At 66.1% G+C, this 10,544-nt stretch overlaps 4 protein-coding genes across 4 annotated transcripts; 1 reads left to right on the forward strand and 3 right to left on the reverse strand.

The window, feature by feature from the left end:
* Positions 1-94: 94 nt before the first annotated feature.
* AMSG_05117 (uncharacterized protein) lies at positions 95-2,218 on the reverse strand. The gene is made up of 2 exons (XM_013902713.1): positions 879-2,218; positions 95-774 (listed from the first exon to the last, which is right to left on the reverse strand). Exons 1-2 carry the CDS (start codon positions 2,181-2,183, stop codon positions 229-231), a joined length of 1,851 nt encoding a protein of 616 aa, XP_013758167.1. The 5' UTR covers positions 2,184-2,218; the 3' UTR covers positions 95-228.
* Positions 2,219-2,220: 2 nt separating this feature from the next.
* On the reverse strand, positions 2,221-6,017 carry AMSG_05118 (DEAD/DEAH box family ATP-dependent RNA helicase; the record flags this gene model as incomplete). Its single annotated transcript, XM_013902714.1, has 2 exons — positions 2,221-5,643; positions 5,749-6,017. 2 exons carry the CDS (start codon positions 6,015-6,017, stop codon positions 2,337-2,339), a joined length of 3,576 nt encoding a protein of 1,191 aa, XP_013758168.1. The 3' UTR covers positions 2,221-2,336.
* Positions 6,018-6,154: 137 nt separating this feature from the next.
* On the forward strand, positions 6,155-7,341 carry AMSG_05119 (MOSC domain-containing protein; the record flags this gene model as incomplete). The annotated part of the gene is made up of 2 exons (XM_013902715.1): positions 6,155-6,935; positions 6,979-7,341. The coding sequence occupies exons 1-2, from the start codon at positions 6,312-6,314 to the stop codon at positions 7,339-7,341; spliced, it is 987 nt and encodes a 328-aa protein (XP_013758169.1). The 5' UTR covers positions 6,155-6,311.
* A 34-nt stretch (positions 7,342-7,375) lies between these two features.
* Positions 7,376-10,493, reverse strand: AMSG_05120 (uncharacterized protein; the record flags this gene model as incomplete). The annotated part of the gene is made up of 3 exons (XM_013902716.1): positions 7,376-7,486; positions 7,522-8,862; positions 8,904-10,493. 3 exons carry the CDS (start codon positions 10,491-10,493, stop codon positions 7,376-7,378), a joined length of 3,042 nt encoding a protein of 1,013 aa, XP_013758170.1.
* Positions 10,494-10,544: the final 51 nt, after the last annotated feature.

Below are 10,544 nucleotides of genomic sequence, written 5' to 3' on the forward strand. Positions count from 1 at the left end.
CGTCGTCTCTCCTCCTCCCCTCCCCCTCCCCCCACCCCCCTCCCCCCCCCCATTTCCTGCGGTTATTCGTGCTGCACTTGGTCCGTCGCTTATTCCGCACGTGACATTTCATGGAAATTTTCAGCCTACGCAAGCGGGGCCTGCCTGCTACCCATGGCTGGGATGGGGCAGAGGGGCGGTGGGCAACTATGAGATCGGTGCGGCATACGGCTACGGCAACTCTCAAACTTACTCTTGCTTCATCAACTTGACCGGCTGGAGTGGGAGTGGGGCGGCCTGGACGCCGACGGTGGCAAGGATGCGCTGCATCTCGAGGACCAGGCGGGTCTTGGGCCCAAGGTATGCGTCTGGGCGAGCCCAGTTGACGCCGCGGAGTCCGATCCAGACCGAGACGGTGATCTGGCCGTTGACCACGGGATCGGCCCACATCATAAAGTTGTCCTCGACATCCCACGGCACGGATGCGTCGTCGGCCATGAACGCCACGACCTCATCCTCGAGCCGATGGAAGACCTCGGGCGTCATTGCGTCCTGCGCAACGGCGACGCCTGCAGTCATGGCGTACTCGCGCGAGCGCTTGTACGAGGTGATGATCGAGGAGAATGCGAGCTTGGCGTTGGGAATGAGAAAGTGCCGTCCGTCGGGCGAGAACGCCTCGGTGGTGAGCAAGTGGATGGCCGAGACGATGAGCGTCGGCATGCCGTCGAGGGTGATGCGGTCGCCGACCGCATACGGACGGACCACAAAGATTAGGATAAAACCCGACCACGCGGCCTGTGCTGTCGAGCCAAAGACAAAGGCGAGGCCGATGAACGAGGTCGAGACCGGGAGGATGTAAGAGACGACGTTGAATTCGAAAAGATAAAGGTGCCCAGAACCGCGAGGAACCAAAAGAGCACACCGGTGAACCGGTGCAAGACGACAGAGAGCGCACCGCGATCGTGCAGCATGCGGTACATCGACTCGCGCTTGTTAAAGACTGCAAAGATGGCCGAGACCGCGTCGTCGTGGCTCACTCGCACACGCCCCAAGTTGGCACCGGGCGCCGCGAAGATCTGCATCGCCCGCCGCGCCCTACGTCGCGAGCCGAGCGCAGCGTCGACGTCATCAAGCGTAAAAAAGCCCTTGCTCTCGGTGTCGACGTTGGTGAGGATGTCCGTCGCCCGCGCCACCGACGCCGCCCGCTTCTCATCGGCGTCGAGCACGTGGGTATCACCGCCGAGCGCCTGCCCCAGCAACGCGTACAGTGTCTTGCGGAGCGAATGGGTGTGCGGCTCCTCTGGCGGCGTCACCCACAGGTCGCTGGCCTCTGGGCGACACCAGGTTAGCTTGCACACGAGCTCTTCGTCCTTGACCAGCCTCGCCAGCTCCTTGCCAAACAGATCGGCGTGGATCCGCTCCAGCCACACCCGCTCGCAGGCGTACTTAACAATGTTGAGGACAAAGACGACCAAGACAGCGACAAGAACCTTGGCTGAGGTCGAAAGGTCTCCGCCATGATGTGCCCGGCTCGACGCAGGCTCGGCGTACGCCGCCACGGCCAGCGAGATCCCGGCCCACACCACGCACGTCATTGCCCGCTGCGTTCCCTCCACCAGGTAGAACCAAAAGTAGAGGAAGCACCGCTGTGCCGCGCATCGGTGGAGATACTCGACTATGCCGCGGATGACGACCCATCCCGCGAGCTCCGCTGCCCAGAACCACAGATACGCCTCAGTATCGCTCGAGTACGCTGCGGCTCCGCTCGCCGTCTGGCGCCGGGTCGACACCACCACACCGGCCAGCGCCACCACCATCATCGCTAGCGCCACCACCACCACCATCGGTGACGCCATGGGCATCGGCTTCAGCTCAGCGTAGTTATCGCTCTCCTCGTGCTCATCGACCGCCTCGCCCTGCCGCCGGTTTAGCCGCAGTGGAATGCCCAGCACCGGCACCGATGGCTCGGCGTTCTCCATCCTCCGGATCGGCGACATCCGCCGCAGGCTCGGCCACACCCGCTCACTCGGCGGTCGCCACCCACCGCGTGCCTGCCCGCGCCTCGCTCCCTCCCGCTCACCGTGCCGGCTGGTGTCCAGCGCCGTCCGCGTCCGCCCTCGGCTCACCACCGCTCCGCCCCGCGGACCCGTTGCGTTGACGGACGGCTCCGACTCGCCGAGCAGCGGTGTAGCTTCGCCGCTCATAACCACACTGGGTGTAGCCGAGCAGAGGAGCTGAGTGGAGGGAGCTGGACCGAGGTCGGGAGTGTGTGTTGGCGTCCCGACAGGGGCCAGAGTTGACGGGGCTACGGACACAATGGCGGGGAGAGTGTCCATTTCGCGACAGCCCATTGACAGCTAGGCTCTCTTTCTTTGCGCTTGGCGGCGCTGCTGCGGTCGATCGCCATCGTTGTCATCGTCAACGACAAAGCCTCCTGCAGACGCACTACGACTACCACCCGAGGATGGGGATGTTGGCGAAAACCACTTGGAGAGGCTCCGAGCGCCTGCCTTGGAGAGCAGGTGATTGTGCTCGCCGCAGCCTGGGCGGTGGACGCACCGCGGACAGCCCGACTTGCATGGACACGAGGCCAGGACCTTGGCGGCGGCGGCCCATAGCTGTTCCAGGGCCTCGTAGAGCGTCGGGGCAATGCCGATGCCGCCCGGTATGGCGTCAAACATCATGATCCGCGGCGCGTGGGCCGAGAGCAGCGAGCGGTCACAGAGCGTGCCGCCGATGTCCTTGCGGTCGATGGTGCAAAAGAGCGGCGCAAGCGAGAGGCAGAGATGCTCGTAGGCGTGGATGGCTTCGTGAACGTTGATGTCGGCGGCCTCGAGCTCGGCAATGGCCGACGCCGGAATGGTGAACCAGACGACGGTGGTGGCGTAGACGGTCGGCGGCAGCGGCGGGAGGACCTTGATCTTGTCAAAGACCACGGTTGTTGCCTTCCACCGCTTGCGGATGTAGTTGACGTACATGGTGACGTCGGCCGGGCCCCAGCCGGCCTTGACTGTCTCAGTCCCGACTGCCATCATCTTTCGCGCGACCGGCGCGTGGTCGCGCGCCGCCTTGTGGTCTACAGCCTCGGTGTAGTAGTCGACATCGGCCGGGGTGATCCACGCACACGAGTTGAGCGCGTCGAACCGCGTCACGATGTGCGACGCGCCCTCCGACAGGTACACCGCGTCTGGATACACGCGCATGATGGCGTCGAATGAATCAAGCACCTCGACCGTCTCGCCGCTCGCCGTGTTGATGACACGAAAGTCGGCTCCGGTGTACGACCGGATCGAGAACGCGCGCTGCGGCTCACTCTCGTGACCCGAGTACTCTACAATTGCGCGGCCGGCGGTCACAATCGGCTGGCTAGCACTGCCATCGGCGATCAGAGCTGCCAGCGCCGCTGCGTACGGCTCGCGCGAAAAGAGCATCGTGTCTGCGTTGTCTACGGCCGGCGCGCCCTCTGCCGGGTGTGCGACACCGGCCAGTACCACTCCGTGTGCCTGCAGCTCGTGGTGCAGGCCTGCAGCGTCGAGCCCGAGCTCTGCCGCCGCGCATGCAAGGTGGAGCTTGAGTAGCGTGGCGTTTGTCGGATTGAGAACAAGCTCCTCGAGCTCGTCGTGGAGCAGCGCTGACGGATTTGCCGCATAATATTGGTTGTACGGATCGGAGAACGGGAGAAAGACACCGAGGGCATCGGTGGCGTTACGTCCGGCTCGGCCCATCTGCTGCCGGAGGCTGGCCACCGAGCCCGGAATGCCGACGGTCAGCGTTGCCGACAGCGTCCCAATGTCAACGCCGAGCTCGAGCGCATTGGTTGCGGTCACTCCGAGAAGCTCGCCGCGGAAGAGCTGGCTCTCCAGCTGCCGCCGCCGGCCGGGAAGAAAGCCTGCGCGGTAGACATCGATAACCTTGTCAAGACCCTCGTCTGCAAGGAGCTCGCGCGCCTGCATTAGTGCGAGCTCTGCGGCCTTCCGCGAGTCGATGAACGAGATGACCGGCAGCCCGTGGCGGACAAGCTCGGCAAAGAGAAAGGCAGCCTCCTTGAACGGCGAGCCAACCGCCGACACGTTGCCGGCCCCGGCCGCCGCCCGCGCCGCCGCCGCCGCCGCCGCATCCCACACCGCAAACGTTCGCTCGCCGCGCGGCGCACCGTCAGCGGTGACCGCAACAAAGGGAAGTGGGACAAGAGCCTGGGCGTGCGCCTGCGGGTTGGCAATTGTTGCCGAGCACATGATGAACTGCGGGTCGGGTGCGCCAGGCGCGTGATGGCGGAAGACCCGCAGGAGCCGCCGGAGAATGAGCGCCACGTGCGAGCCGAGAACCCCGTGGTAGTAGTGAGCCTCGTCAAGGACCACATACTTGAGTCGCGCAAAGAATGAAGCCCACAAATCGTGGTGCCCGAGGAGCGAGGCATGTATCATGTCCGGATTAGTGAGAATGACCGAGGCCTTGGTGCGGAGGCCCGGTCGGAGCTTGCGCGAAGTGTCGGCGTCGTACGTGTCGACAACAACGTTGTCGAGGCCAGAGGCGACAAGTGACTCGCTCGCCAGCAGCTGGCGGATCGACCGCAGCTGATCTTGGGCCAGCGCCTTGGTCGGATAGATGTACAGGGCAGCCGGCTCGCGTCCACCGGCGGCGTCGAGCAGGCCGGTCACGACAGGAGCGTGGAAAATGAGCGACTTGCCAGAGTCAGTTGCCGTGGTCACAATCACGTTGCGCCCGTCGCGCATCAGCGCCTGCAGCGCCAGCGCTTGGTGCGAGTACAGCGACTCGATGCCGGAGAGCGAGTACGCGTTGATGAGCGCTGTCCCAAGCCGCACGCCCATCTCGGTCTCGGCGCGTGAAAATGAGACCAGCGACGCTGCCACCGGCGGCTGGACCTCGCTGTACGTCAGCTGGCCCGAATACACCGTGGCCTCTTGGACGTGCGCCATAAACTCACGGATGGTGAGATCTTTCGGCCCGAGCTTGCACCCCAGCCGCTCGTGAACAATGTCCGAGGCTAGGGCGGCGACAGCAGTGTGCGGCGAGACGACAAGGCCCTTGGCGGCCATCTCGCGAGCGACAGCAATGCCGCGGAGCAGGTCTGCGTGCTCGAGCCCAGGCCGTGCCTCCGAGCTCTTGGCCTCGTACGGCAGCATGTCTCTGAAGAGGGCCGGAAGGAGGGCGGCAAAGGCCGGATGCCATGAGCGGTGCCTCGCCACGTACGCAAACGAGATGGCCTTTGCCTCGGCCGGCTTGGCCTCGAGCACCGGGTCGAGGCTGATCAGCAGGGCGCCGTGAGCGGCGTGGACCGATCGAAGCATGGCAGCTTGCAGATCGTCGACACCACGACCAAGCGTGACCGCGCGTGACCTGCCGCTCGACCCAGCCTGCGAGCCAAAGATGAGCTCGACGCCCGGCACCTTGCCGTTGCCGCTCGCCGAGCCTGGGTCGTGGACCTCGCGCGGGGCGAGCCGGATGACCTGCGGCGCATGCGCCGCCCACGCCACCACGTGTTGAGGGCGGAGGATGACCTGCCCGTTCGACGAGTCGCGTACCATGGCGGCGATCCGTGAAAAGGTCGGCCGGAGCTTGAGCTTGCTGCACGCCTCGGCCGTCACCCGTGCCGCCACGTACACCTCGCACAGCTCGCGGTACGCCGGCGGCAGCGGGAGCGAACTCCCCTTCTTCCCACTTTGGCCTCCACAAACCACCACATCCATGTTCACTGCCCTTGCAGCCTCTCCCTCCCCGCCGCCGCGAGGTTCCTCCTCTTCCAGCAACGCCTCGACTGCCGCCCGCGACCGCGTCGTGTCGGTTCTGACCGGGCGGTCGTCCAAAAAGGTCGTGGTTGGGAGATGCCTTGCACGCTTCCGGGCCGGCGACGGGCGCGCCTCCTCGCCGGCACCGCCAGCGCTCGACGCTGTCTCTGTACCTGTGCCCTCGCCCTCGACGGCTGCCCCTCTCCTGCCCCTTTTCCGCTTCCGTGAGTCCAGCAGCCGCCGAGGCCGCGCCGCCGGCACCGGCACCAGCCCATCGTCATCGTCGTCCATTGGCAGCCACCGAAGCGAATGAATGGAGTGGAGCGGTGGCCAGCAGCAGCAGCCACTGCCGCCGCATCAGCAGGCGCAGGACCACCGCCACCACCCGCACGGCCCTTGGCACCAGGACCTGCAACACTTGTAGCACTCATCCACCCAGCACGAGATGGCAAGCGAGTGGAGGGTGTGCGGGAGGCCGTGTGGGACGTGCTTCCGCCGGTTCCGGTCTACGACGGGTCGGCCTGGCAGCTGGGCTTTGCTGCCTTTTACCTCGTGCTTTTACTCGGCTACGCTGCGCTGTACTGCATGGGCATGGCGTCAGCGCGGGCTCATGCGGAGAGCAAGGTCGGCGGGAAGCGGAGGAAGGGCAAGGACCGGGGCGACGGAGAGGCAGAGGCAGGCGAGGTTGCTGGCGTCGTCTCCTCGGTCCGGGTCTATCCGGTCAAGTCGTGCTCGGGCATGGAGGTGGAGGCGTGGCCGGTCGGACCGACAGGGCTTGTGCTCGATCGGGCGCTGTGTGTGGTCAATGCGGCGAGCGGCGAGTTTTGCCATGCCCGCAAGGCGCCGCAGATGCTGACGTGCCGGGCGACGGCGACGATTCACGATCTTGGGCCGCACCCGGACGCGCCGCTGCTGCCGTCCAAGTTTGACATTCGCCTCACAGTCGAGCACGTTGACAGCCAGCTCACCATCACTGCGCGCGACGTTCGCGCTGGTGACGGCGATGAGCCGCGTGAGGTCTCGGTCTGGTCATCGCACATGCTGGCGGCACCGGTCGAGGCGCGCAAGGCGCGGGTCTCGACTTGGGTCTCGGACCTGCTGCGCTGGTCACCATGGGCGAGGCCTACTCGCGGCCGATCGGTTCCGGCTATGTCGACGAGCTTGGCGGCGCCGGTGACGGCGCGCAAACGGCGTTCACCGACTCGCTCCGTTTTTACTCATTGGCACGGCGTCGCTCGACGCGCTCAACGAGCGGCTTGCTCGCGACGGCCTCGAGACGGTGAGCATGGAGCGGTTCCGGCCGAACGTGGTGGTGACGACGACGACGCCACACATCGAGGATCGGTGGAGGCGGATCCGCATTGGTGAGTTTGAGTTTGGCATTGCGTCGGCCTGCTCGCGCTGCATCCTCACCACCATCGACCCCAGCACTGGGGCGTTTACTGACGTCCCGTTCAAGACGCTGCAGAGCTACCGCCGCCCGCCCAAGGGCGCGCGGCCGCTGTTTGGCGTCAAACTTGTCCAGCTGGCCGGGCCGGCGACAGGCGGCGAGCTCGCAGTCGGGCTCGACGTCGAGGTCCTTGAGCTTGCTGACGAGCCGATCATGCGGACGTAGCGGGCAGCAAAGTCGAAGTGGGGCGAGTGGCAAGCTACTGCCACCGGAGCTTGGCACCGCCCTCAAACGCGGCGTGCTCGTGCATGCCCGACGACCGCGACGAGCGGAGCGGTGGAAGGCGAGCCGGCGACTTTGCGGCGTTTGTCTTGGACCGTGTGGCGGCGCCCGGCGGGGGCCGACGTTGAGCTTGGGTGCGCCGCCGGCGGTAAAGATTCGATTGTACGAGGTCTCGCGGTTGACCAGCTCGAGCTTAAAGTACTGCATGTCGTCCATGGCCTTGTTGAGCAGCGCCGTCCGCTCCTGGACCAAGTCCTCGAGCGCGGCAATGCGCTCGACGTCCTGCGGCCTTGCCTCGCGGTGCTCGTACTGATACTCTAGGTCCTTGATCTGTGAGTTGAGGAGCGCGACCTTGTCATCCATGAGCTTGAGGGTAGTGGCAAACTCCTGCTTGACGCTCTCGAGCTGCGCTGCCGCCGCTGTAGCAGCGGCGTCGGCCTCAGCGCTGGCTTTAGCCCGGAGCTCGTCTTCCAACGCCGCCAGCGCCGCCCGGGACTCGGAGCGGATCTGTAGCACGTCTTGCACCTTGGTCTTGAGCTCAGCTCGGGTCGACTCGACAAGCGAGCGCGCGTCAGCGAGCTCGTTGCGGCACGTGGCATGGGCCTGGACCTCTGCAGCGTGGGCGGTCCGGACACTATCCAGCTCGTTCTTGACGGCACGCAGCGCAGAGTCAGCGGCCGACTTTTGTGCGGCGAGCTCCTGAGCTGCAGCGGCTGCGGCGGCGTCGGCGGCTGCGGCTGCTGTTGCAGCTAGCTCGGCTTCGCGCTCGGCAAGTATGTTTGCGGCGCGGAGCTCGGCAGCGGCGACGGCGTCGCGGAGTTCGGCATCGGCTGTAGCTGTCTGGGCCTCGAGCGCGTCACGGGCAGCCGCCTGTGCGGCGGCCAAGTCGACTCTTGCCTGCGACTCGAGCGCGATGCGGAGCGCTTCGAGGTCGGCCTTGGCCTTTGCTTCGGCGGCAGCCAGCTCGGCCTTGGCAGCAGCGAGAGCCTCATCGCGCTCGGCAGCAAGGGCGGCAGCCGTCTGGTTCTGAGCCGAGCGGGCTTCGGCGAGAGCAGCCTCATGGGCGGCGGCGGCGGCGGTGGCGGCGGCGTTGAGGCGGGCAACTTCGGCTTCGAGCTCGGCACACTGCTTGAGTAGCGAGGCTTCCGCGGCGGCGGCCGAGCGCTCGAGCTGGGCGCGGAGCGCGTCGAGCTTGGCGGCAGCGGTAGCCTCGCACTCGGCAGTGACCTGGGCGCGGAGCGCAGCCTCAAAGTCGGATAGCTCGGACTTGAGCGTGGACTGAGCCTCGGCCTGAAGGGCGGTCAGTGAGTCGCGGTGGGCCTCGGCCTCGGACTCAAGCTTGCGCTGCAGTTCCGCAACTTGAGCCTCCAGCGAGGCGACGGCCGTCTCAGCGACGGTCAGCTTCTCCGACGCGAGGGTGAGCGCGGTCCTCGCCTCGTCGCGATCCGTGGCAGTAGACTCGAGCTCGGCTCTCAAGGCTTGAGCTTCCTTTGCAGAGCGGCGACCTTGGAAGATGAGTTGGAGGAGGCCGCAGCCAGCTTGGCCTCGGCGGCGGCCAGGTCAGCACGCACTTGCGAGAGTTCGTTATGGAGTGAAGCAAGCTCGGCGTTGGCGTCGGTCTCACGCTGCTCAGCGGCGGCAAGTGCCTCCTGGGCACGAGCCAGCTGGTTCTGCAAGCTCTGAGCGGACATGGTGGAAGACTCGCGAGCAGTGGCAAGATCGCCCTCGAGCTGAGCAATTGTGGCGGCAGACTCTGCAGCGGCGTTTGCGGCGGCGTTCTTTGCGGCGGCCAGCTCTGCTGCGGCGGCGCTTTGTGCGGCAGCCAGGGCGGCGGCGGCAGACTCCGCGGCAGCGGCGGCCAAAGCCTTGGCAGTCGCCAGCTCGGCAGAGAGCTCGGCGACCGACGAAGAGCCAGACGCGCGGGCTGCCTCTAGCGAGCGCTCGGTTGAGGCAAGCTGGGACTTGGCGTCGGCGAGAGCGGCGTCGGCATCGGCGGCGGCGGCGTCGGCAGATGCCTTTGCAGTTACCAGCTCGGTCTCGAGCGCCGCAATGCGAGCCTTGGCCTCGGCAGCCTCATTGCTTGCAGCCTCAAGGGCTGTCAACTTATCGCTCAGCTCGGCACGGAGCTTGGCGATGGTGGCGTCGCGCTCGGAGACGGCCTCGGACGTCTGACCATGGGCCGACTCGAGGCGCGCCCGTGACGCCTCGAGATCGGCTACGTCCTGCAGGGCCGATGCAAGGCGCGCCTCGAGCTGTTCAGCGTGAGCGGCGTGCTTTGACTCGGCCAGTTCTGCGGCAGCAGCGGCGGCGGCGGCAGCGGCGGCAGCTGCATCGCGGAGCTTGTCGTTGGTAGCGTTGGCGGCAGCGAGCTTGGCGGCAGCAGCAGCAGCAGCATCAGCAGCAGCGGCGTCGGCGGCAGCCTGGACCTCGGCGCGAGCGGCAGCTACAAGCGAGTCGATACGTTCGTTGGAGCGGGTCTCGAGCTCGAGGCGGAGCGCGTCCTCGGCCTCGAGGCGCTCGGCAAGCATGGCGTTGTACTTTTCGTTTGCGGCCTTGATGGCGGTGTCCATCTCGGCCTCGTGGCGTGCGGCGGCGTCAGCAGCAGAAGATGCTCGCGACGAATCAAAAGCGGCGGCGAGCTCGTCAAAAGCAGCCATCTTGTCGGCGAGTGCGGCCTTGAGTGAGGCGACTTGCTTGGAGAGCGAGGAGACCTTTGTGGAGTACTTGGTCGCCAGGCTCTTCTCGCGATCGGCAACCGAGTCACGGAAGGCCTCAAACTGGGCGAGAGCTTTGGCCTTGTTTGCCTCGTTCTGCTGGGCGTAGAGCTTGAGCGCCTCCTTGGTCCGTGCCGACGAGCCTGCATCGGCCTGGCGCTTGAACTCGTCGATGCGGCGCTTGGTGTCGGCCAGCACGCGCTCGACTTCTGCGTCATGGCGGGCCTGCAGTTCACGGAGCTCATACTCGTGGTCCTCGTTCTTGGTGTTGAGGTGGTAGATGACTTTGGTGAGCGCGGCAACCTTCTTGGACATCCGTTTGTGGAGCGCCGCGGCAGCAGCCTCGCCGCCCAGCTCGGCGTTGGAGCCGCCTCTCCGCATGTCGGACTGGAGCGGAGTTGGAGAGAGAGGAGGGGGGAGGGGAGGGGAGGG

Source organism: Thecamonas trahens (genome assembly GCF_000142905.1).
Source record: "Thecamonas trahens ATCC 50062 unplaced genomic scaffold supercont1.21, whole genome shotgun sequence".
NCBI classification, from domain to species: domain Eukaryota; order Apusomonadida; family Apusomonadidae; genus Thecamonas; species Thecamonas trahens.